The following is a 27,895-nucleotide window of genomic DNA, read 5'->3' on the forward strand; positions in this document are numbered from 1 at the left end:
AGTCTATTAGATTCACTCTATAGTCTATATGAACATTTAAATAGATTAAATATGAATGCATACAAGTTACCAGTTAATGCTACTGCAGAAAAACAAATAGAAGGATGATGATTTGCATAAACGTTTAAAAAGTGATCATGTGTATTATTGGTTGGGGAGTACAATACATGTAATGGGAATATGTATATAAAATACAAAATATAAGTAACTGTATTTCAATACAGTTACAATTTAAATCATTGTTATTTAGAATACAGTTACATTCAAAACGTATTTTGATTACTGAAGAGATTACTTTGCATTTTATTGTCATTTGTTTAATTTAATATTTAGTCCTTTACAATGGAAAACATTTATACATAGAAATGATGCAATCCAAAATGCATTTGAACAGTGGTGAAACACTTTCTTATGATGTGTTACATTCACACGAGCAGACAGAGAAGTAAGTTTTAAGTAAGTTTGTAGCAGAAGAAATAGAAATTACCTTGTGTAAATTCTCAGCTTTATGCTAAGCTAAAATGCTATTTCTAGCCATTTTAAATGTGCATGTTACCAGGCACGAACATATTTTTTTTTTCAAGAAAATTCATGTTAGATCATAATCAATTTTTTCTAGTAAGACCAAAATCTATATTAGGGCAAAAATAATAATAATTTTTGTTTTGTTTTCCTGTAAAAATATCTAAAAATCCTGTCCACTGGCATGTGTGTACACTGTTTTCAATTCATACCAATGAAAATCCACCTCGTAAGCATGGCTCTCGGCACCCAATGGTTTGAATCGAAAATTATTGCTTTGCCTCCCTAAATGCACCAGTCTACACACAGCATGATGTGCGCTTGAGCGGTTAGCAAGAAAGCACATTTCATTCGCACTGCACAGATGCCAGGATAAGTTATGAGAGGCATGAATACTATAAAACTGGCTCTGCAGTGGCTCCAACATTTATAGAATTGTGTTGAGTTACCCACCATTGCATTTGGTGGGTGTTAATTTCAAACTCTGTGCATTATGCTTACACAAGGGACTTGCATTGTTTAGACCTTTCTCATAGAGCTGAGAAATACTTTTAAAATCTTAATTTGTGTTCTGCAGAAAAAAGAAAGTCATACACATCCGAGATGGCAAAAGGGTAAGTAAATAATGAGAGAATTTTCATTTTTGAGAGAACTATTCCTTTAAGTTGTGTATTAAACCATTAGCCTGAATAGCTTGCAGCTCCTCAGTTTTCCTTCTAAACCAGAAACACTTTGCCCTGACAATTACCTCACACAGATACTGTGTTACATTAAAACTGAAGAGGTCAAGGTCAAGTTTATTTATAACCATACCATGTGTGCTAACCAAGGTGCTGTACAACAGACATAAAATAACACACACCCCTACACTAAAAAACATTAATGAAATTACATTTAAAATAAATTAAATACTGTGGCAGGGCGGAGGGCGGGGACAGGTTGTGATTATACACACCTGGTCCCTTATCAGGTTAATTATACCTCCGAGAGGGATAAAGGCCGATGGCAGACGGTGGTGCGACGAGAGAGAGATCATGTGTGTTTGTCCGGCTCTACCGCTCCAGGCAGTCTGTCGACCCCTCCGCGTTTCTGGGGGATGGCAGGGCACTCCTCCTCCCCTGGCAGTGGCTCCATCACTCCAGGCGGTCGTGGAGTCCAGTCCCCACTTGCCTCGCGGACGGCGGCCGTTCACCACGTCCGGGTGGTCGGGCTACTCCCTCCAGTTGGTTTTTAAGCGTGACTTTGGATCAGTCAATAGCAGCTGAGAGGAGGATCTGAGCATTCTCTGAGAAGAGTAGGGACGAAGAAGATATATAAGCAGGAGCAAGTCCATACAGTGCTTTAAATACAAATACTAAAATCAACTCTGAATTGAACAGGTTAACCAATGAAGTGATGCTAACACAGGTGTAATATGCTCAGTCAAAAGACGGGCTGCGGCATTCTGTACCAGCTGTAGGTGTGAGAGTGAGGACTGGTTTATTCCGGCATACAGAGCATTACAGTATTCCAGCCCGGTTGAGATAAATGCGTGAATGACTGTCTCCAAATCATTAAAAGTAAGAAAAGTTTTAATCTTGCGAAGTCCCTTAAGCTGAAAAACACTGTCTCTGACTACAGAATTTATATGTTTATCAAATTTGAATTCAGAATCAAAAATAACCCCCAGGTTGACAACGGTGACAACGGTTCTCGAGAGAGAGAGAGAATTACAGGCATGTCCGTCATGTGTGTGATTATGTTTTCACAAAATTATTATTTATATTAACAAGCTGGTTCTCACCTCCTCCTTGCCCATCGTAACCCCTTACAATCAACTATTCACATTTCCAACTAAATTTCAAAGCGAAATAATGTGTAATGGACCGAATGACACCTGTTGAATAATAAAGATGACATTTTTTTAAAACTGAATATTTCTATGTAAACTTTGGAAGGTGAATATTTATTATTACATTTACATTTATTCATAAGGCAACCATTTTTATCTAAAGCAACTTACAAAACAGGAATAATACATTATAAGCAGTGTCTGGTAAGTTACTCTAAAATGTAATTAATTACTAACTACTAATTACATATTCTACAGTGTAATTAGATTACTGTACTAATTACTCTGTCTGAAAAGTAATTACATTAATAATTACATTATAAAACCATTATCGACCTCGACCAGATGGAAAATACCAAAATACATGAAACTGTTCTTTTATCCCTTACTTTACCTTTTCAAATAAATGAATTTAAAGTAATTAATTACTTAGTAATGCATTACACCTTACAATGATTATAAGGGATATATCTTAAGGCGATATGAAGAGGAGAGTAGTATGAAAAGTGCTTCATTATGAAGTTTCATTGCATCAGAACAATAGTATCCAAGATACTTTTTTTTTTTTTTTTAAATGTTTGTCTGTGTGTTGTGTTAAATGCTTTCCATTTAAATATTCACAGCTTAAATATACAACCATGTAAAATTACATCCCCCCCAAAATGCAAGCCCAATTAAGTGTGCTTTTTTTTTTATTATTATTTCGTGGTATTATTACTACTTTGGTGCGATAATAAATGGCGATGTAACGAATCGTAACGATGCCAAATTTTTGGATAAACAATTTAAATATGCCATTAATTCAGCGAATCATATTCAAATATTTAATCGTTGAGTTTACCAGTAAATGAAGTTGGCTTGTTTCTCATTGTGGCCCCATAGTTTGTGATGACTGTCGTTTCTAAGTAAGCTCCATTTAAATGCCAGTCTTTTTTTTTTCTTCTAAAAGACGCCTTCAGATCCTGCAATGTTGTGATTGGACAAAACGAAGCACCTCCTCCTTAAATAATCCAATGACTTCTGCTGACGATTTTTGAATGCAGGGCGGTTGATGTTAGGATAGTTTTACGACTCATAGGGGCAACGTTTTATCACAGAAAACACAAGGTTTTCTTTCTGAGATTTAGAAGCGGTCGTCAAAAGCTTTTATTAATAAAGAAAACCTTAAGATGGATCCTGTAATGTCGAAACTGCTGGTTGGTCTCGCTGTCAACATAAGTCGTAGTGATGGTAAGATGCTTTGCTAGCAGCTAATCTTGAGTCTCTGAAGCTACAGGTGTAAACTGCGTCTACAAAACAGTGTATCTCAAATCAAGTAAAACCAGATCAAAGTAAACTTATCAAATACAAAGCAAAACAATACAGCATGTAGTGCTATTAGCTGGTAATTAAATAATTCAGCTAAAATATATACACTGGCAGCCAAAAGTTTGGAATAATGTACAGATGTTGCTGTTTCGGAATGAAATTGGTACTTTAATTTACCAAAATGGCATTCGACTGATCACAAAGTATAGTCAGGATATTACTGATGTAAAAAAAAAAAACAGCACCATCACTATTTCAAAGTAGTCATTTTTGATCAAATCTAGACATGCCCTATTTCCAGTAGCCATCACTCCCAACACCTTATCCTTGAGTAATCATGATAAATTGCTAATTTTGTACTAGAAAATCACTTGCCATTATATCAAACACCGTTGAAAGCTGTTTGGTCCTTTAAATGAAGCTTAACATTGTCTTCATGTTTGTTTTTGAGTGGCCACAGTGTACAACAGACTGGCATGACTTAAGGTCAATATTAGGTCAACAATGGCAAAAAAGATACGGCTTTCACTAGAAATTCATCAGTCAATCATTGTTTTGAGGAATGAAGGCTGAAAAAAACTGAAGATTTCATACAGTGTACACTACAGTCTTCAAAGGACAACTGGTTCCAACAAGGACAGAAAGAGATGTTGAAGACCCAGATACAACTAAACAGAGGATAAATACATCAGAGTCTCTAGTTTGAGAAATAGATGCCTCGCATGTACTCAACTGACAGCTTCATTGAATTCTACCCGCTCAACGCCAGTTTTATGTACAACAGTAAAGAGAAGACTCAGTGGTGCAGGCCTTATGGGAAGAATTGCTAAGAAAAAGCCACTTTTGAAACAGAAAATCAAAAACAAAAGGTTAGAGTGGGCAAAGAAACACAGACATTGGACAACAGATAATTGGAATAGTGTTATGGATCTTAAACCTATTGAGCTTTTGTGGGATCAGCTAGACTGTAAGGTGCATGAGAAGTGCCCGACAAGACAGCCACATCTATGGCAAATGCTACAGGAAGTATGGGGTGAAATGTCACCCAAGTATCTGGACAAACTGACAGCTAGAATGCCAAGAATCTGCAAAGCTGTCATTACTGCACATGGAGGATTTTTGGAGGATGAGAACACTTTGAAGTAGTTTAAGAAGTTCTGAAAATGTTTCTCAAATGATAAAAGTAATATTTCATGTTATTAATGTCCTGACTATACATTGTGATCAGTTGAATGCCACTTTGGTGAATAAAATTACCAATTTCTTTCCATAAGAACAAAATAGAATGAAGAGCAACTAAAGAGAAAATAATATATATTTATATAACCTATATATAAATGTGAATATGCAAATGGAACCTGTAATTTCTCCTTAAGTTAATGACTGAAACAGACAACCTTATGTTCTTTTTCTCAATCATAGGACTAGAATCTACTTGCTTTACCTGAAGTACTGACTAAACTGTCTAGATAGTTTAGTAAGTACTTCAGGTAAAATCAAGTACTCCACTGAATCAAAGCATAAGTCTCCTGTTACATAGTTTGTTTTCTTTAAAGGCAATTTTTGGAATTTTGTTGTTTTTCTGACTGTTGTGATGTGAAAGTCAGCATGTGGATGTTCTTAAGATCATTACCACCTTTATTTTTTATTTTTTTCTTCAATGCAGGGAGAATACACAGTGCCACAGTGAAAACTGTCAATCTTACGAAGTCCACAGTAAATGTCGAATGGACTGAGAAAGGCCTGGCCAAAGGGAAAGAGGTTAGTACTTAATTTGTTTGACACACTCTGTTACACTGCAGTTATTGGAATGTTTACCAAACATGCTGGTTATTTGGAGTCAATTTTTTGTACTTCTATGAAGTGCCCAAAAGAAATCCGCTCTAGGATGTCATTGTTATCAAGAGTAAGTAGAGTGTCCCATAGGTTGACCTGGATGAACTTGAGCAACTCAATTCCGACCTTATGCAACACCTACAACCATGCCGTCAGGAGGAGCCTGTCCCTGCCCCTAATGCTACACCTTTGACAAAACCAGCAAAAGTGAGTTCTATATTTTTACTTGCATTCTTGCATACATTTTGTCTTCGGGATCACACCACGTACAATTTTGATTTGTTTTTCAAATGAAATATTAAATACTGACTGTCCGCCCTGTCATTTTACAAGGGATGGAATCACATTCCATTTGTTCAGAAAGTGTAGTCAGATTCACACTGATCAGCCACAACATTAAAACCACCTTATTGTGTAGGTCCCCTCATGCTGCCAAAACAGTGCCAACCCGCATCTCAGAATGGCAATCTGAGATGCTATTCTTCGCACCACAATTGTACAGAATGGTTATCGGAGTTACCGTAGATTTGTCAGTTTGAAACAGTCTTTCCATTCTCTGTTGACCGCTCTCATCAACGAGGCATTTCCATCCAAAGAACTGTTGCTCACTGGATGTTTTATTTATTTATTTAATTTGGCACCATTTTAAGTAAAATGTAGAAATTGCTGTGCGTACAAATCCCAGGAGATCAGCAGTTACAGAAACACTCAAACCAGCCCATCTGGCACCAACGATCCTCCATACGATTATCTAATAGGCCAATCTTGTGGCAGCAGTGCATAAAATCATGCAGATATAGGCCAGGAGCTTCAGTTAATGTTTACATCAACCAGCAGAATGGAGATCAAATGTGATCTCAGTGATTTGGATCGTGGCATGATTGTTGGTGCCATATTTCAGTAACTGCTGATCTCCTGGGATTTTCACACACAGCAGTCTCTAGAATGTACTCCGAATGGTGCCAAAAACAAAAAACATCCATTGAGCGGCAGTTCTGTTGACGGAAATACCTTGTTGATTAGAGAGGTTAATGGAGAATGGCCATACTGGTTCGAATTGACAAAGTCTACTATAACTCCGATAACCACGCTGTACAATAGTGGTGAGAAGAATATCATCTCAGAATGCTATTCTGAGATGTCGGTTGGCACTGTTTTGGCAGCACGAGGGGGACCTACACAATATTAGGCAGGTGGTTTTAATTTTGTGGCTGATCGGTTTATCTACATCAGTTGCCACGGTACTGACATAAGTGCAAGTATGTGCCAAGAGACTTTCTTCAGTAATGGAGAGTAGCTGTAGTTATTGAAAGATGTTCATCATGGCAACTCGTTGTTTTAGCATGTGTGAGTCATTTGAGACAACATAAGCAATGATAGCATTACTGTATTTTACAAATTAATCTGTATGATGTGTCTGGAGTTGCTTATTCTTTCACTCATTTACTATAATGTAGGCCATTTATATTGGAAAAGAGTGAGTGAATTTGGACATGATATTGTGTATGACGTAACTTATATGTTATGTCCAGATTGATGAACGAAAGCAATCTTGAATTTTATTCTGACTGGCAGATTATGAATGTGGTGATTTTTTTAGTAAAAATCTGATTTCATGTGGGGTTTTTTCTGTTAAAAACAGCCTGCTAAGTTTGCAGTGTTAAATTGAACACACACACACACACACACACACACACACACACACACACACACACACACAAGAAAGTCCTAGATGTATGCTTCCTGTTTGAACAAAGCTTCATTACTCACAAAGTTCTGTTCTATGTGTTTGTTTCAGAATGCCAGAGCAACAGAGCTTCCCTTAAGGTTATCAAGAATACCTGCACCATCAGAACGTAAGTTACAATCTTCTATCTTTTTTCCAGTAGGTTTACTCCAATTCATAGGTATCGTATCAGTGCGCCAGCGTAATCTTTCGATGTCTCCCATTTGAAGCTGCTGCTCAGGGTGGTCCATCTGAAGAGCCAGGTTTGCATAATATCTCCATGTCCTGACCATTCACACTCACTCATGGTTGTATTATAACTGGTATCATTAGACTTGATCAGGGCGTTTCTTCCCACTTCTGTCCACATGATTTTCTCCTTTTAAATTATTCTCTCCTCTTAACAATCAGAAATAGACTTTTAAATCCCTGTATCTTATCAGTCCAGCAAGTTGATGGCTGCATAGCATAGATATTCATAAATTCTAGCAGTGATCAATGCACTCTGGTTCCTCTCTAAAGCATTACTCACTATTTGATAAAGCAATTATTGTTCTTGCTATCTTCACTGTAAGAATTACCATTTCTCACTGCTTTTTATGCACAAAATGGTATTTGGAGAAATTTTTTCAAAAAATGGCTTTCAGATATAATGGCCATATTGACAATGGAAGTTTTTAATCCATTATATTAATGCATGAACACCGTTTAAATGAATAATAGATCAGGCTGCATTTAATAAAGCGATTTTTGCCTCCTCAGCTTCTAGAAGGATGATGACACGTCAGACGTGCTTTTTCCGACAGCCTGCCCCTCCACCTGCGGTCATGGCAACGGTTGCAGAGGATGTTCTCCCTCAAGACCTTCCCTCATCCACTATCCCTAAACCTTCAGGTGTGTCTTTTACATGGCATGACGTTCATAGATGAAGTCATTACTTAATGATCAGATAGTATTGTATTGCACGAAACTGATGATTGATGTTGCTAACTTAAGGTAAAGGGTTGTTTTTAATCGTGTGCCATTCTGTGTTGCGCATGGTTGAGGGGGTGCAGATGCGCTTTTTCCACGGGGATGCACCGAAATTTCGGCCGGCGAAAATGGCACTTTCGGTTTTCGGCCGAAAGAGAAAAAAGGCCGAAAATATATACCGCCCCGCCCCTCAGTGCTCTGATTTCACTCTGGATCGATCTAGCCCTTATCACGGCGCTACCAAACAAAGGCCGATCATGTCAGCGGTGTGGAAATTCTTCAAAGTTTCTGATAAGGACATCACATTTGCGATCTGCAGTGTTTGTTCAGCAGAACTTTCAAGATATATATATACACAGAGTACAGCAAGAGATTCTACAGGAAAGCGCCCCGATCCACAGCAGTGCCACAACTAGCGCTGCTACACCACAACTTGAGACGTATCTAGCTGAACTACGCCAGAAGCTACAATCCCCTTGACTACGGTCGCATAAACAAAGACCGCTTTCCTTTGCTTGCGTGGATTGCGCACAGGTATTTATCTGCCCAAGCACCAGCACAGAGAGTGAGAGACTGTTTAGTGCAGCATCTCATGTTCTTGATGAGCTTTCTGACAGGAGAGACTGTCAGAAAGTTTAGCAACTTTTGTTCTTGAAGAGAAACCGGTCACTTGTAGTTAAATAGAAAGCGGTCCAATTTGATGTGTATAGCAATTACATTACACTTGTTCTTCACTTGAGGATACATCAGTCGTTTACTATGGAATGATATTCCGGACATTATTCAAAAGGAATTGCAAATTGTATTTGCAATTGCGTTTTCAATTTGTGGACGCATAAAATGTGACATAATCCAAACGCTTAGTTTAAGCGAACGCACAGTGACTGCCAGATTTCAAATGGAAAAGCAAAGTCCGTTTGCAACTGTGTTTCCCATATCTTACGAGTTTTGGCCCTGTCATATTTAAATAGCAATTTCAATTACCACGTCTGCTTTTTCACTTTCTCAGCGTCGCGTATGTAGCCAGCCAAAACTCAAATGGAATACTATTATTTTTTTATTTTATTTTTTTTTTTTTTATTGCAGTATTAACAAACAGAACAAGACGATACATACAAGAAATATAAACAATCTTTCAAAACAAAAGAGAAATTATGGTTCAGAATACATTGAGAGGAAATGTGAAAGAAATTTAAATATATTCAACAATAGTCTAAAAAGAAAAGAGAGTAAGAGAAGAAAGAAAAAAAAAAGAAGAGGGCACAAAAGAAAAAAACATTAAGAGAGAATATTAAACATGGCACTAATTCTGGACGTTTTCATTGCTTTCTTGTTAACAGAAGTTGAAATTGTATTTAAATACATCTTCAATTCTTCTTTGAAAAAGCTAAAGTGGGGTTTACTTTTCATATATTTACATTTATGGATATGAAACTTTCCAATATATAAAAGAAGGTTTATACAAAAACATGCATTAATTAGATTCTTGTCTTTAACATAAAACCCAAAAAGAATGTGTCTATATGATAAAGAAAAGTTACATAAAACCTTTTGGACAATCAGAGCATCAATATTGTTCCAGAAAGACCGAGTAAAAAGACATTCCCAAAACAAATGATCAACAGTTTCAGAGGAGGCTTCACAAAAAGAGCAGGAAGTATCAATATCATTTCTAAATTTCTTTAAAAAATTATTTAACTGGATGAAATCTATGAATAATTTTATAGGATATTTCTTTAACTTTATTAGTTAGAAAGCATTTCTGAGGATGTGACCAAACATATGACCATTTAATATCATCAAAAAGGTTATTCCAATAAGAAATGGAGGAAGGGATTGAAGTAACAGGGTCCAAAAATAATGACCTAATTTTATAATTGGATTTATGTATTGAAAAACAAATAGAACCAACCACAGTAGATTCAGGGCTAGGGGAGAAACAGAAGTCACTGTAGCACTATTATTGTTTCTAAACAGCATACAGATTTCCAAAGAGATGGCCTTGAAAACTATATTAAATTCTTTACTAGATATTGGGAATTGGTATCCTGAAACAAAATCGGAATAATTAAATAAATTACCTTCACTATCAAATAGCTGGTTTACTAATATCACCCCATTATTGAACCAGTTTTCAAGAAATAAAGATTTCCTCTTATGAAGAATATTACAGTTGTTCCAAATTAAAAAATTGTGTGGCGAGAAATTATGCTTGTAAATAAGTTTCCAAGCCATAAGCATCTGCTGATGATAATTGGAAAGTTTGACAGGAAGTTTACTAATTGAATAATTGCACATTAAAAGAAAATGTATACCTCCTAATTGAGAAAAAATATATCTTGGGATTATACTCCAAATAGAAGATTGATTGTGAAGGAAACGTTTAAGCCAATAAATATTTAAGGTATTGTTAAGAGAATCAAAATCAATTAAATTTAAGCCACCTTTATTATAAGAATTCAAAATAACTGATTTTCTAATACTCAAATGGAATACTAATTCCCTTAGTATTTCCATTTCCGATGCCTTACACAGAAACCTGTCAATCAGGGTCAAGGGTGGGATTATGCTATGGGGCGTGTTTGTCTTGGGAAGTGACGTCACTCGCAGTCGACGGTCAAGAGGTGATGGCCTGAACAGACGCCGGTTTATCAAATCAAATCAAATCACTTTATTGTCACACTACCATGTACACAAGTGCAACAGTAGGTGAAATTCTTGTGTGCAGTTCCGAGCAACATAGCAGTCATGACAGTGAAGAGACATATACCAATTACAGTAAACAACAGACACAAAACAATTTACAAATCAAATGTACACATACTTACACAACACATATACAATGTACAGTAAACAATACACACAATATACAATACAATAAGTAGGAGTATATGAAATATATATATATATATATATATATATATATATATATATATATATATATATATATATATATATATATGTAGTATATTGAGGAGAATATGTTGACAGTCCAGTGTGAGATTATAGATGAATAAAGTGCAGTGCTAATTATTGATCCTGATAGACTGTGAGTGATGTCACTTCCCAAGACAAACACGCCCCATAGCATAATCCCACCCTTGACCCTGATTGACAGGTTTCTGTGTAAGGCATCGAAATGGAAATACTAAGGGAATTAGTATTCCATTTGAGTTTTGGCTGGCTACATACGTGACGCTGAGAAAGTGAAAAAGCAGGCGTGGTAATTGAAATTGCTATTTAAATATGACAGGGCCAAAACTCGTAAGATATGGGAAACACAGTTGCAAACGGACTTTGCTTTTCCATTTGAAATCTGGCAGTCACTGTGCGTTCAGCTTAAACGAAAATGCAAACGGTAATGCGCGATTTGCAATTGCGTTTGGATTATGTCACATTTTATGCGTCCACAAATTGAAAACGCAATTGCAAGTACAATTTGCAATTCCTTTTGAATAATGTCCGGAATATCATTCCATAGTTTACAGTTGAGGTTGGATTTAGTTCAATTACTGCTGTTTTGCACTGTTGTTTTGCACAATAATGTGCACTTAAAGTGTACATACGTTTACATAAACAGAATAGAGCACTGATCTATATATATATATATATATATATATACAGTGAGGAAAATAAGTATTTGAACACCCTGCTATTTTGCAAGTTCTCCCACTTGGAAATCATGGAGGGATCTGAAATTGTCATCGTAGGTGCATGTCCACTGTGAGAGACATAATCTAAAAAAAAAAATCCAGAAATCACAATATATGATTTTTTAACTATTTATTTGTATGATACAGCTGCAAATAAGTATTTGAACACCTGAGAAGATCAGTGTTAATATTTGGTACAGTAGCCTTTGTTTGCAATTACAGAGGTCAAACGTTTCCTGTAGTTTTTCACCAGGTTTGCACACACTGCAGGAGGGATTTTGGCCCACTCCTCCACACAGATCTTCTCTAGATCAGTCAGGTTTCTGGGCTGTCGCTGAGAAACACGGAGTTTGAGCTCCCTCCAAAGATTCTCTATTGGGTTTAGGTCTGGAGACTGGCTAGGCCACGCCAGAACCTTGATATGCTTCTTATAGAGCCACTCCTTGGTTATCCTGGCTGTGTGCTTTGGGTCGTTGTCATGTTGGAAGACCCAGCCTCGACCCATCTACAATGCTCTAACTGAGGGAAGGAGGTTGTTCCCCAAAATCTCGCAATACATGGCCCCGGTCATCCTCTCCTTAATACAGTGCAGTCGCCCTGTCCCATGTGCAGAAAAACACCCCCAAAGCATGATGCTACCGCCCCCATGCTTCACAGTAGGGATGGTGTTCTTGGGATGGTACTCATCATTCTTCTTCCTCCAAACACGGTTAGTGGAATTATGACCAAAAAGTTCTATTTTTGTCTCATCTGACCACATGACTTTCACCCATGACTCCTCTGGATCATCCAAATGGTCATTGGCAAACTTAAGACGGGCCTTGACATGTGCTGGTTTAAGCAGGGGAACCTTCCGTGCCATGCATGATTTCAAACCATGACGTCTTAGTGTATTACCAACAGTAACCTTGGAAGCGGTGGTCCCAGCTCTTTTCAGGTAATTGACCAGCTCCTCCCGTGTAGTTCTGGGCTGATTTCTCACCTTTCTTAGGATCATTGAGACCCCACGAGGTGAGATCTTGCATGGAGCCCCAGTCCGAGGGAGATTGACAGTCATGTTTAGCTTCTTCCATTTTCTAATGATTGCTCCAACAGTGGACCTTTTTTCACCAAGCTGCTTGGCAATTTCCCCGTAGCCCTTTCCAGCCTTGTGGAGGTGTACAATTTTGTCTCGAGTGTCTTTGGACAGCTCTTTGGTCTTAGCCATGTTAGTAGTTGGATTCTTACTGATTGTATGGGGTGGACAGGTGTCTTTATGCAGCTAACGACCTCAAACAGGTGCATCTAATTTAGGATAATAAATGGAGTGGAGGTGGACATTTTAAAGGCAGACTAACAGGTCTTTGAGGGTCAGAATTCTAGCTGATAGACAGGTGTTCAAATACTTATTTGCAGCTGTATCATACAAATAAATAGTTAAAAAAATCATATATTGTGATTTCTGGATTTTTTTTTAGATTATGTCTCTCACAGTGGACATGCACCTACGATGACAATTTCAGACCCTCCATGATTTCCAAGTGGGAGAACTTGCAAAATAGCAGGGTGTTCAAATACTTATTTTCCTCACTGTGTATATATATATATATATATATATATATATATATATATATATTATGTTTATATATATATATATATATATATATATATATATATATATATATATATATATATATATATATATATGTTATATATATATATATATATATTATAGTTTTATATATATATTATAGTTTATATATATATATATATATATATATATATATATTATAGTTTTATAGATCAGTGGAATAGAGGCCCTCTGCCATTCTGTGTTCTGCCTTTTTGTTTCAATTAAAATTACTGTTGCATATTTAAACTTTTTGAAAGATGCTAGCTAAGTTCATTACTTGACTGTTGTTTTGCATATAATAGTTTTCTAAAACTTTAAATTATTTGGATAATTGTTAATAAAATCTGTAAAATTATATTTTTACAGAACTGAAAGAAGAATAATATTTAATAATGTTTTAATATATTTTTTGTCCAATAAAATTGTGATTTATTTTATTGGTTTGTAGTTTTTCAATTCAGATTCATTAAATTCATGAAATTAATGAAAAGTATAATATTAATACAATTATACACAAAAAAATCTCTTTTTTTTTTTCTTAAATAGGTAAAAAAAAAGTACGTTTTGGTTTTCGGCCAAGTGCATCCTGGATTTTCCGTTTCGGCCCAGAATTTTAATTTCGGTGCATCCCTAGTCTGTGTGTACTGTCTTAATGATGAAAATTGCATCGAGTGCACTGCGTGAGACGGAATAGCAAGTATACTTTGGCCTATAAAGCTGAAGGATGTAATTTCTGTGACACTAGTGCCACTGAATGGAATTGAAAAAATAAACAATGTTTTCAAAACAGCTTTCTGATTATGCCCCTCATCTTCAGTTGTTCAAACAGTCAGATATTCCTGCTCCCAACTCACACAGTTGGTCTAAGCAGGTCTATCTAAACAGAGCAGCACAAAGACACAGAATGTACAGTTCAAGAAAATTAACCTATGAATATCTTATAGTTGTCTCTGCATATTAAGCTTGGAATTAAAGTATTTTAACACTGAAAAAATTACATAAGCTTTAAATTGCATGCATTTATGTTTCGTCACATCTGGATTGACAGGCTACCAGAGGAGGCTTGTTTCAAAGCCAGCCTCTCCTCTGCTACCAACTGCTGAAGCTGCTTGTGAGAGCGAAGCTTCCAAATGTGTCCCCATGGGTCCAACAAGTATGTATGGTTTTGGATTTGTTAAAACATGTGAATCACTTGTTACTTTGTCTTCATTTAAGATCTGTTTAGGACCATTCCCAATTAATCAATGAATGTATATAAATGCTTTGATAGAATTGTGGTGTCAATCATTGCATCTGTCATTTCCTGTTTGGAATTTCTGGAAGTCTTGATTGAATTGTGCAATATTGTTGTTAACCGTGCATTATTAATTTGAGCAAGTCAATGTGATCTCTCTTTGAATAGTTCAATTTTACTCATGGTAATGACTGCCTCGTCATATTCTAATATTTTAGGCCATCGCATGTCTCAAGCCTCAGAATTTAGCAAAGTGGCAAGCAAAAGGTTGTCTCTAGCAAAAAACCCGGAAACGCAGAAGAGAGGGAAGGTACAATATTTTAAAGTCTTAGGCCTATTCACACCAAGTCTGAATTTTCTGCACTAAAAGATTTTAACACAGTGCTTCACAATGCTTTCGTTCACACGGAGTCTGAATATTATTCTGCAATTATTTGTTGTTGTTTTTGCTGGAATGCTGATCAGTCCCTTCAGATATACAAACTTCTTTCAGTGCTTGACAAATTTGCTATTGGACTTGATGTGAATAGTTTGAAAACTTCTTTGCTAATATTTTATACTTTGCAGTGTATAAAATTCATTTCTTTTGCCTCATTTGTTTACAACGCACCTGGTGTACAAAGGACCTAATTGTCTTGAAATGTGAAATTACACAATGCTAATGGTTTTTCTCCTTGCCCTTTCTGTTTTATTGCTAGTTTGGAGATACAAGTCGCCCTAATAAGCAGTTTTACCAGATGATTGAGGATTACAGAGAGACCTTGGAGAAAGTGCCCTTGTCTTTGTCTGATCCTGTGAGTTAATTAAGCATACAGTTCTGAAAATTCTTATAAAAATAACAAGTGTGTAATGTTATCATATTCTAACCCAAGGTGCATCTTGTAGGTCAAACCTCACAGAATTTGTGTCTGTGTTCGCAAACGTCCTCTGAATAAAAAAGGTAGGTAACTGATACATCCTTTTTAATTGTTTCTTGATTGAATTGAATTGTTTCTTTGTGTGTCTCATTTCACTGAGTTATTGTGCTCAGAGCTGGCCAAGAAAGAGATTGATGTGGTCACAATCCCTGGTAAAGGAGCCCTACTTTTGCATGAGCCCAAGCAGAAAGTGGATCTGACGAAGTACCTGGAGAATCAGACGTTCCATTTTGATTACTCGTTCGATGAAGACGCCACCAATGACTTGGTTTACAGGTATCTTCCTATTCTGAGGTCAATTTGTTCTTTTATATATATACTTGACCGGCCTTGGCCTTCATTAACAATTGTTTGTGTATATACAGCTGGGTACAAAAGTCTAATTGAAAATCTAATATAATTTTACTGACCTTTTACAAAAGGTCAGATTTTCTTGCTTCTATTAATGCCCACATGATTCCCTTTGGAACATTCTCAAATCATAGCCTTGTTTTGCATAACATGTGTTGCTCAAACTTGTGGAGTCCATGGCAGATTGAGTGCATGATGTCATTGAAGCAAAAAGAAGGCACACCAAATACATGCCAAAGAAATGTTGACTGAATATACAGACGCACTACTGTGTGTATTTTAAGTAATTAATTGCAGTTTTCTGTGATCAATTGCGATTTAATCCTGGTACACTAAAACAAACATTATAATCTTAAATATATGTACTTTTTCATTTGTCTCAAAGAACTTTCTGGTTGGTCATCTTGTTAGTCAACATATAGGTGTTAGTCAAGTATAGGGTTACGTGCCATGAAATCAGTGGACATTCTGTAAATAAAAGTTGGGCAAAATCTTCTGGTGTTTTCCAGTGCACTTTTTAATAATAGGATTAAATTGGCAGATTAAATTAATATCAAGCTTTTTTGGCAAGAGAATCTTGGCAACTAAAACAGCGCCAACTCATCTCAGAATACATTTATGCATTTGGCAGATGCTTTTATCCAAAGCAACTTACAGAGCCCTTATAACAGGGACAATCCCCCTGAAGCAACCTGGAGTTAAGTGCCTTGCTCAAGGACACAATGGTGGTGGCTGTGGGGCTCGAACCAGCATCCTTCTGATTACCAGATTACCAGTTATGTGCTTAGACCACTACACCACCACCACTCCACAATAGCATTCGAAATAACGAAAATTGGTTGCAAATGCGAGTGTTTCCTCATTGTATTTGTGGGTTGCACATAGTGTAAAAGATATATCTCGGGATTTAAGAATGGATATCGAGATCCTTCAAATTAAGTTTCTGATGCATCAGGAAATCAATCAATTTATCCACCCCAAACTGTCAATGCATTATAAAATGCAATGCATACAGATATAAAACAAATTGAATACTGAAGTTTAATTTGCTGAATTTAAAATCTCAAAACTGTTGTTTTCTCTGGCTGCCATTATATAACACACACCCTGAGTCTCTTGTGTGGTTTCGCTTTTGACACCGGTTCAGATGATGGTGAGTGAGCATTTTTGGCAATGCGAAAAGTTACGGCATCTTTTCCACATCTGCCTCACCACTTGTGGTTCTCAATAAAGTTAATCTGCACCCATGTTTATTATGCCCAGGACATGTTGTGCTTGATGAAAAGTTTGTACCTTCTGGAAAATTATATGTGCCAATTTCAGCCACAGGAATTGAGGAAAAACATTTGTGAATTAAGGAAGTGGAAAAAACGGATAATGCATCAATTGCTTAAATTGCTTTAAGTGTCAACTATTAATCGCAGAAATTAACTAGTTACATTTCCCAGCCCTAAAATGTATTCCACAAAACATGCTAATTTAATCAGCAACAAACAATGTCTTATGTACTTTTAGATTCACTGCTAAACCCCTGGTTAAGACCATTTTTGATGGTAGTATGGCGACGTGCTTTGCGTATGGTCAAACAGGCAGTGGAAAGACCCATGTAAGTAATTTTCCATTACTTGCATTTCAAATAAAATGACTAAACTGCTTTGAAACAATGAGTTTATGCATTTTTCAACTGAGGCTAAATTTACAGACAATGGGTGGAGACTTCTCTGGAAAGAGTCAAAACAGCTCTAAGGGGATCTATGCTCTTGCAGGTGATTGGAAATATAAAATGTACTTAACATAGTGGCCTGTTGGTATTTATTCTTGTTCACTCATGTATTAATCTGTCTGCATACTTCACAGCACAGGATGTATTTACTTTCCTGAGGCAAAAACGATATGCTGATATGGACCTTTGCCCATATGTCACTTTTTTTGAGATCTACAATGGCAAGGTTTGCAAATATTGTGTTACACAGTTCGAAAACATGTATGTGATGTCTTATCAAAGAGGATATCTCTTAGTTATTGTTCCTCTGTCATTTGAGTAAATAAACCTCAATTTTTCAAATGATTAATGGTACTTTTTTTGCTCAATTTAACAAGCTTGATATTATGATTTGCTTTTTATGCCGAGCTTGATTTTAGATTGTTGTGTGTGTAAATACTTGCTCAGGCATGATTGTGAGCTGTTTCTGTGCCCTGTGCAGGTGTTTGACTTGCTGAATAAGAAAGCAAAGCTGCGTGTTTTAGAGGATGAAAAACAGCAGGTCAATGTTGTTGGCCTGCAGGAGGTGCCAGTGTCATCTGTTGATGATGTCATCAAGATGATTGAGCGAGGAAGTGCATGCAGGTATGAATTAAGGACTTTTTATTAGGCTTTGTTCAGACATGTAGCTAAAATTGTATTCATCTTTAGGTGTTTCTGACTCTATTTATATAGTTTTCTGTAGTCTGAACTAGGGCTGCACAATTAATCTAAATTAAATCGAAACCGCGATATGAACTTTTGCGATTATTCAATTTCAAAGGCTGCAATTTAATTAAATAAATATTTTTTTAATCAGTATCCACAAGGCACAGGTAACATATTAATTTCACAGAATACAAGATGGGGTATAATTCAAACATCTTTATTTAATGATTGCTGAGCAAACGGCATTAACAGTAACACCTGTAAAGTCGTCTTTTCCTGTCATTTGTTTACCTCACGAGAGAGCGTGTGGCCCTTATAACACTCCCCGTGGAAACAAGTGAAAGCGGAACTAATTTTACCAACATCCAACAAAATGAAAAGGAAGGAACATGCATATAATAAATATACAGTCAGGTCCATAAATATTGGGACATCGACACAATTCTAATCTTTTTGGCTCTATACACCACAACAATGGATTTGAAATTAAATGAACAAGATGTGCTTTAACTGCAGACTTTCAGCTTTAATTTGAGGGTATTTACATCCAAATCAGGTGAACGTTGTAGGAATTACAACAGTTTGTATATGTGTCTCCCACTTTTTAAGGGACCAAAAGTAATGGGACAATTGGCTGCTCAGCTGTTCCATGGCCAGGTGTGTGTTATTCCCTCATTATCCCATTTACAAGGAGCAGATAAAAGGTCCAGAGTTCATTTCAAGTGTGCTATTTGCATTTGGAATCTGTTGCTGTCAACTCTCAATATGAGATCCAAAGAGCTGTCACTATCAGTGAAGCAAGCCATCATTAGGCTGAAAAATCAAAACAAACCCATCAGAGAGATGGCAAAAACATTAGGTGTGGCCAAATCAACTGTTTGGAACATTCTTAAAAAGAAAGAACACACCGGTGAGCTCAGGAACACCAAAAGACCCGGAAGACCACGGAAAACAACTCTGGTGGATGACCGAGGAATTCTTTCCCTGGTGAAGAAAACACCCTTCACAACAGTTGGCCAGATCAAGAACACTCCAGGAGGTAGGTGTATGTGTGTCAAAGTCAACAATCAAGAGAAGACTTCACCAGAGTGAATACAGAGGGTTCACCACAAGATGTAAACCATTGGTGAGCCTCAAAAACAGGAAGGCCAGATTAGAGTTTGCCAAACAACATCTAAAAAAGCCTTCACAGTTCTGGAACAACATCCTATGGACAGATGAGACAAAGATCAACTTGTACCAGAGTGATGGGAAGAGAAGAGTATGGAGAAGGAAAGGAACTGCTCATGATCCAAAGCATACCACCTCATCAGTGAAGCGTGGTGGTGGTAGTGTCATGGCGTGGGCATGTATGGCTGCCAATAGAACTGGTTCTCATTATTGATGATGTGACTGCTGACAAAAGCAGCAGGATGAATTCTGAAGTGTTTCGGGCAATATTGTCTGCTCATATTCAGCCAAATGCTTCAGAACTCATTGGACGGCGCTTCACAGTACAGATGGACAATGACCCGAAGCATACTGCGAAAGCAACCAAAGAGTTTTTTAAGGGAAAGAAGTGGAATGTTATGCAATGGCCAAGTCAATCACCTAACCGGAATCCGATTGAGCATGCATTTCACTTGCTGAAGACAAAACTGAAGGGAAAATGCCCCAAGAACAAGCAGGAACAGTTGCAGTAGAGGCCTGGCAGAGCATCACCAGGGATGTAACCCATAGTCTGGTGATGTCTATGCGTTCCAGACTTCAGGCTGTAATTGACTGCAAAGGATTTGCAACCAAGTATTAAAAAGTGAAAGTTTGATTTACGATTGTTAATCTGTCCCATTACTTTTGGTCCCTTAAAAAGTGGGAGGCACATATACAAACTGTTGTAATTCCTACACCGTTCACCTGATTTGGATGTAAATACCCTCAAATTAAAGCTGAAAGTCTGTAGTTAAAGCACATCTTGTTCGTTTCATTTCAAATCCATTGTGGTGGTGTATAGAGCCAAAAAGATTAGAATTGTGTCGATGTCCCAATATGGACCTGACTGTATATCAAATATTTAGTTAATATAATAAAATGCATTGCTAAATTAAATATAATAAAATAATTAAATGAAATGGTGACAAACTAACCAAAATTTTCACTTTAAATTGAATTACACCAATGGGTTATCAGTTCAACTTAAGTTTGACATTAAGCCTCATTCTTTAGGACTATCTTATATACAGTAAAGAATAGTTTGTATAAGCCTACTCGTTTTTAAGGCCTAGAATAAAGAGTAACATTTATATTTTGTGTATACTGAATTATTCAATCAACACTATTTTTGACAGCAAAAACTAGGCAACAACTATGGTTTTACCAACAGGGAAATTTAGTTAACAGTGACATTGAGCAGAAAGCTTACATATAACCAGTTTTGAAAGAACTGCTGATAAAAATTTAAATTATCAGCATCGATTGATGAGATGAAAAATTGGAGATCGATGTCTGATGTTAAAATCCTGATTTGAGCATCCCTAATATTGAAGTTGACTGTTTAAAACTAATGATGATGATTAGTGGGCTGAGATCCTGGTACATGATGGACTGTAACATTTGAATATGAAGAAGATTTTGTTTCACTGTGTATATATGTATTTGTTTGTGGGTGAACTGAAAAAAGGTCTCAGTTTGGTTCTTTTTAAGAGGGCTCAAATGTGAAAACTCCAGTAGCCTTTTTGCAGTTGAACATGTGGAAAATATTTCCATCATAATCGCAGTTCAAATCGCAATATTTTTCGAAATAATCACAATATGACTTTTTGTCCAAATCGTGCAGCCCTAGTCTGAACAGCAAAATAATGGTTTACAAACCTGCTCACAACCACATCCATATACGGTTTGGATTTATAAACATCATAGTCTCTTTCTGGAGAACTTTGTCATGCTTTGTCCAAAATGGTCATGTGTTTGTAATGCTGTATTTATGAAACGCAACCCTCAAATCCTATCTAAAACAATTTCACACTACTAGAACGTCTGGCCAGACGTTTGCCAATGCCAGTTCGTCACGGTCACATGCGGTCTTGCAAGTAGTCCTGAGGCGGCGGAATTTCCTCCATGGGAAGTTCTCTCTGGTGGACCTTGCTGGGAATGAGCGTGGCACTGATGTCAGCAGTAATGAGCGGAGCACCATAGTGGAGACTGCAGAGATTAACCGCAGCCTGCTGGCATTGAAGGTGATGTACTGTCCAATTCTATAAGATTTAACCACCACAGACCAGCAGTCTGTTAGACCAAATGGGTCATTTCTACATGATAATGTTGTTTGTTTGGTTAATGCACAAACTTTGACTTAATTGAAGGGAACGTTTTAGGTGCTCTAACAAATTAAAAAATTGTGTGATTTTTCCTGGCATGAAACATTCCATTTGTCATTGTAATTTTTGTAGCTCTGCTCTAAAATGTTTCATAGGCATTTACATTTTACATTGATTAATTTGGCAGACATTTTTATCCAAAGCGACTTGGATACTAGGCTAGAAATGGTTCTTTGAGTACAATCTATATAAAATCAATTGGTGGGATTCAATACAAAATTAGGTAGTAAGTACTTTTAAATTGTGTGAATTGTCCTCTCTTATACATGGTGTTAATAAAGCTGCTGATGATGACCAAATTACTGCAAAATAAGTATTTATACCCAGTTTGTTCACTGTTCTTACAAACGCTAATTTAATTGGTAGCTTTGTAACTTTGAATTCTTGTCTTGCATCTTCCCTGACTCCTCAGGAATGTATTCGGTCTCTGGGTCAGAATAGTGAACACATCCCTTTCAGGATGAGCAAACTCACCCAAGTGCTTCGAGACTCCTTTATTGGAGAAAACTCCAGAACCTGTATGGTAAGTGTGCCATTTGTATTCATTTTGTGTGTGTGTGTGTGTGTGTGTGTGCGTGTGTGTTTGACCGTCTATTGTAATTTTATTTATTTTTTCCATGTGAGTGGCATGACACTTTTAAAAAAGGGCTTTCGTTTTCAATTGTCCTTTATTGTAACATTAATTACTACTTTGGTCTGTTTCAGATCGCAATGATCTCACCGGGCATGGGCTCTTGTGAATACACTCTAAACACACTACGTTATGCAAACAGGTACAAATGTATTTTCTTACCTTCCTTTACTTGAACAAAGGTTTAGTTATTTTGATTTAGCTATATCTTATTCTGAAGAATGGTTTCTCAGATGGCAAACACAGGAGTAGGGTTGGAAACCAAGAACTGGTTCTTTTTCAGAACCGGTTTAAAAAAAAAATTTAAGATACCGGAACCTTATGATTTTCATAACTTGCAGTTCCGTTATTCCTGAACAAATGACTCATGAGCCGGTACTTTTTATTGAATAAACATCAAACACAAACTATTGAAGTCTCACTAGCTGTAGTACAACATAAGGATACATGAGTCTAAACCCAGGGAGCTTTTTTCGACATCTTTTTGTGGCCTGCGTTGTTGTAGTCACCATTTTCTACAGCCATCCATCCATCCATCTTCAACCGCTTATCCGAAGTCGGGTCGCGGGGGCAGCTGATCCAGCAGGGGGCCCCAAACTTCCCTATCCCGAGCCACATTAACCAGCTCTGACTGGGGGACCCCGAGGCGTTCCCAGGCCAGTGTGGAGAAGTAATCTCTCCACCTAGTCCTGGGTCTTCCCCGAGGCCTCCTCCCAGCTGGACGTGCCTGAAACACCTCCCTAGGGAGGCGGCCAGGGGGCATCCTTACCAGATGCACAAACCACCTCAACTGATTCCTTTCCACGCAAAGGAGCAGCGGCTCTACTCCGAGCTCCTCACGGATGACTGAGCTCCTCACCCTATCTCTAAGGGAGAAGCCCGCCACCCTTCTGAGGAAGCCCATTTCGGCCGCTTGTACTCGCGACCTAGTTCTTTCGGTCATGACCCAACCTTCATGACCATAGGTGAGGTAGGAACAAAAATTGACCGGTAGATCGAGAGCTTTGCCTTTCGGCTCAGCTCTCTTTTCGTGACAACGGTGCGATAGAGCGAGTGCAATACCGCCCCCGCTGCCCCGATTCTCCGGCCAACCTCCCGCTCCATTGTCCCCTCACTCGTGAACGAGACCCCGAGGTACTTGAACTCCTTCACTTTCTACAGCATTTATGATAATTCTCAGTATTGATAAACTGCTGAACCATTATAGAGGAAAAGAAAAGGCTAACAGATAAAAAATAATGAATGCCTGCGTGCATCCTAGGTGGCCAGTATGTCGTGACAGTGACAAAACGGAAAACGGATCATCTTTCTATATATGGCAAAAAAAAATAAAAAATATTTCTCAAAATTTACATTTTAATTGTTCGGTGTCATTTTTTTAGATGGTTGCATTCCTCAGCAGCATATGGCCTACTTTTAAAAGTGTGAATCTTTTATAATAAACAAACAAAAAACATATTGGCTTAATATATGATCATTATAATTATAGTACTATATCACAGTTGTTATTTTAATTTTTTTTAAAGAACCACACTTTTTGATATATTGTTTTATTTCACTTGTGTTAATTACATGCGTCCATGATGTATTAAATGCATATAGCATAGTCTGCTCACCTCATTAAAATTAAAAAATGTATTAAAATATGTTTCAGTACATTTAAAAATTAGTTGGGCCCTTTAGACTTGGGGATCCTGCTCTCCAGAGTTGAGTACCCCTGGTCTAAACTGTCTCTTCAACTATTACTTGATTATGTAATGATTTACTTCAGACCTGTCAGACTTCAATCAGGCAGGGTAGTTAATGACTACATGTTCATATGTCAGTGTATAATTAAAGATACACATGAGTTTTCATCTAATCAGTGTAATAAATTGTATTAAATAAATGAATTAAATGTTATCACATTTATTAGATTTATTTAATATATAGTTGGGATCAATTATTGGATTACTTTTTTTCCTCTAAAAAGTATGAAAACATGCCTTTTACAAGAATTGTATTAAATTAGTGTCTGATTTGAACTGCAGAGATCTGCTGCGTAGAAATCTGAAATTATACCATCATTTCAGAACAGCAGTAAATGCAATAAGAATTGCCAAATAATTCTTCCTCAAAAGTACTGCAAGAATCATTAAGAGGATATGGAATAATGAAATGCCTAATGATTTCCATCCCTACACAGGAGGAACTGTGCAGATCCTTTTGCTTCTAATTGGCTGAGCAGGCCCTCTGGTGGTTTGAATAGGATTTACAGTCAGATTTGTGTGTTTCTGACAGGGTGAAAGAACTGAACGGAATATCTAAGGGAGCTTCATTGGATAATGGCTCGAGTCTAGAGCTTTCTCTGGAGGATGGAAGCTCCTCAGAGGAGGTGAGTGAATAAAGGATAATGTATTAAATATCTCTTTCCAGAACTTTTAAAATCTGAATATATAAATGTAAACAATAAAATGTAACATTATGACATAATGAGAAACGTTTGAACACTAATTCAACATTTTTAGAGACAATAAAGCATCAGATCCCCATTTTAAACTAAATTAGGCCTTTTTTTTTTCATGCTATTTTGTTTTCACAAAAGTTTGAAATCCAATTTGGGTGAATAAACTGGAAATGTGATTTGCTTGATTTTTCAGGAGTCCGTTATCCCAGCATTTGAAGCTATATCCCAAGTCTCTGAAATGGAGGAGCGGTTTCATGAGGAACTGAGGGTTCGTAGCATTCAGAGTCTTCTTGTATATGTGAATCTGATCTGTTTTTTTGGGGGGGTTCAAACCTTATAATCAAACAATAACCAATTGAATCAAAATAAAATCCCATATACAATATTCCCTTAATTGTTATTCATATTTTGCTTTGTAAGATTTTCTGTTCAACATATCTTTTCCAGGGGTGCTGTGAGGTTGCCACGTCTATGGAATGTCCCTCATTTGATATTATTTCAAATTTACCAGAGATTGATGCATTTATGAGGAAACTGCAAGGTATTTCATTGAATTCAAAAAGACACTTACATGGATATTCCTATTTTATTGATCCAAATATACAATTCAGGGGCACATCTACAGCAATTGTAAGTTTTATTTGATACATTAGGCTTTAAATGTCATTATACTCCTGATGCCCAGCAAATCATTTTTGTGTAGGATATTTAAGTTTTTTTTCAGCCCATATATGCTACAGTGGGAAGTCTTGTGGTATTATCAGAGGACTCGCCAGGCTTTTAAGATACCAATATTTGTGAGTTTGGCCATGACAACATCCTCTTCTTGGTCTATAAATATGGATTGATATATATCACTGATCAATTCAACACATCAAATGCAATATGAATAAAATAATTTTTTCAATAATCAATTTTTATCACATATATTCTATGAACCAAACAATATTGACATTTTAAAAAAAAGACATTGTATAAAAAAAATTAAAATAAACATTTGCTGGGTCCCAACTTATGGTAAGATGACATCATAATATCTTATAATGTAAAATGAGATCTTTATAATGGCAGAGCAGATTGCATATATGAAAATACACAGACATATTAGTTCACACTTTAATCATATCTTATAAGAGTATATGGCAGTTTTATTTTTTTATGGGCATGATTGAGAGAGATGCCTCAAAAGCCATCATATGGTTGGATATGGATTTCAAAATTTTTTTTCTCAATAAAATATACACATTTCTAACCAATCACAAGTTGCTTATATTCCACAAATACTCATTTTAAAATATGAGTAACAATATAATCATTACTGTAAATTTTAATTTATTTTATTAAAACTTTTAATTTATTAAAACAAGTTGTCATTTATCCCAACATAAGTTACTTTTTGCACAAGTCTGCCACCATTTTAAATGGATTGATATAAGCATTGAAATTTATTTCCCAAATAACCAGCAGATGGTGCTATAAACATGTGAAACTTACACACTATAGGTTGTTTGGCTTGTCAGCTTGAACAGAGAGTGAAACAGGAGCCAATGATCAAATGGATCATTTGATTGAGTGTCCTTTTAAAAAAGGTTTTAACTGTAGGTGTCAAAGTTCAGTTGCATCTGATATTTGTTAAGGTCTTGTAAGCAGGTTCAGAATGGTCTTAAGCTGTTTAGCAGATTAAACACTAAAAGTTTAAGAACTTGGGTGAGCTTCAGCCCTTGCTAAAGTGTCAAATTTGTGTGGTTTGAAAGGGTCTCATAGCATGCCATTTCCTGCTTAGCACTGAAATTGTTTTTCTTGTTGTTGTAGCGTCTTACCAGGCTTTGAGATCAGCCATTGAAGCAGAACAGACGGTCAGGATGTCATCCAAACTAATCTAAGATGAGATTCAGCTGAGGCCAATGGCAAAGAAATCTTTTATTAAAAACTGATGCAATTTCACTCTGTTCTTTTAATTATGTTATCATGTAGCTGCATAGATATGTGTTTGTATAAGTTTTAATGTCTTTGTATACTAAATAAAGGCACCTTCATTTTGGATCTTTTCTAAAAACACATTTTGTATTGTGTCCTGATTTTTAAGGCCATCCTCATAACACATCAACCCTTGTTCCTTATTTACGTGCATTCGGTGAAGTATTTCTGTATACGGCTTACTGGTTTTCATGTCTCCAACTTGGAACAGAGCTTTTACCATGATGACGCAAAAGTGGACAGTGAAGGTGGTGGTCTGAGCTGGGAGCGCTGCCTTATACCACCCACCTTCTCAACCCCCACTCCCAGCCTTGACCTCCAAACCTCCACTATACACAAGCCACAACCAGTGTATACACTTGCCCTGCAAACACAAGCTGAAATGACAAATCAAAGGCGTAATAAACAGCTCACACTGAAAAGTTTACCCCAAAGGAGGAAAATAAACAAAATCGGACTGCCTGTGGGTGGCCCCACATCTCTGTGTGAGGCCGAGAAGCTCAACTCAACTGCTTCCTCTGCGCTCTCTGGGTGGCATTTCCCAACCTCCCCACCCCCAGCTATTTATCCCCATACTCTGTAAACGAACAAAGCAGTGTTACATTTATTTCCCATGTTGTGCAATATAATCTAAATATGTATCTTGTTTTATTACATGTATGTTTTTTTTTTTTGAAAATACTACTTGTTTTTGACGCTGTTCGCTGTGTAAAACCGTTCTCACAATAAAACAATATATCAGCGTGAGATTGAGTTGATTTAAACACTGTATAATTGTTTGAATTTATTTCTGGTTATATGTAAAATGCTGGTAAAATGAATGCCAAATGTTCTGAAAAAATCCTTCTGTATGTACGTTTTCACATGTAGCCTACAGTCACGTTGTGATGGACTAATTTACTATAGTCACTAGATTTGTTTTATTTGTAGTATTTAATTAAATAAATGTCTTGTTTGTTCGGGGGTTTTTTCTAGCATGTTTAAATCTGAATGACTGTGGCCCTATTAGGGTTTTGGAGGTTCACCTCAGAAAAATATGAATTAACTTCCAGAGGCCACAAGAGCTGATTATAATGGAATCCTTCAGTGTTTTTTAACAGTGCTGTCAGCCTCAAA

At 36.7% G+C, this 27,895-nt stretch overlaps 1 protein-coding gene across 1 annotated transcript; it reads left to right on the top strand.

Moving 5' to 3' along the window:
• Window positions 1–3,421: 3,421 nt before the first annotated feature.
• LOC127649358 (kinesin-like protein KIF2C) lies at window positions 3,422–27,515 on the top strand. Its single transcript, XM_052134413.1, has 21 exons — window positions 3,422–3,583; window positions 5,328–5,422; window positions 5,588–5,704; window positions 7,296–7,353; window positions 7,986–8,117; window positions 14,509–14,613; window positions 14,913–15,004; window positions 15,393–15,488; window positions 15,580–15,634; window positions 15,725–15,887; window positions 17,478–17,568; window positions 17,665–17,728; window positions 17,820–17,911; window positions 18,167–18,309; window positions 21,380–21,584; window positions 22,138–22,248; window positions 22,431–22,498; window positions 24,637–24,730; window positions 24,996–25,070; window positions 25,250–25,343; window positions 26,615–27,515. Exons 1-21 carry the CDS (start codon window positions 3,523–3,525, stop codon window positions 26,683–26,685), a joined length of 2,082 nt encoding a protein of 693 aa, XP_051990373.1. The 5' UTR covers window positions 3,422–3,522; the 3' UTR covers window positions 26,686–27,515.
• Window positions 27,516–27,895: the final 380 nt, after the last annotated feature.

This window comes from Xyrauchen texanus, chromosome 9 (assembly GCF_025860055.1).
Source record: "Xyrauchen texanus isolate HMW12.3.18 chromosome 9, RBS_HiC_50CHRs, whole genome shotgun sequence".
NCBI classification, from domain to species: domain Eukaryota; kingdom Metazoa; phylum Chordata; class Actinopteri; order Cypriniformes; family Catostomidae; genus Xyrauchen; species Xyrauchen texanus.

Bases quoted from the DNA above. Each gene is read 5' to 3' on its own strand.
- LOC127649358 (XM_052134413.1), top strand. From the start codon at position 3,523: ATGGATCCTGTAATGTCGAAACTGCTGGTTGGTCTCGCTGTCAACATA. The intron at 22,499-24,636 runs GTACAAATGTAT...TGTTTCTGACAG, and splicing joins ACACTACGTTATGCAAACAG to GGTGAAAGAACTGAACGGAA. The intron at 24,731-24,995 runs GTGAGTGAATAA...TTGATTTTTCAG, and splicing joins ATGGAAGCTCCTCAGAGGAG to GAGTCCGTTATCCCAGCATT.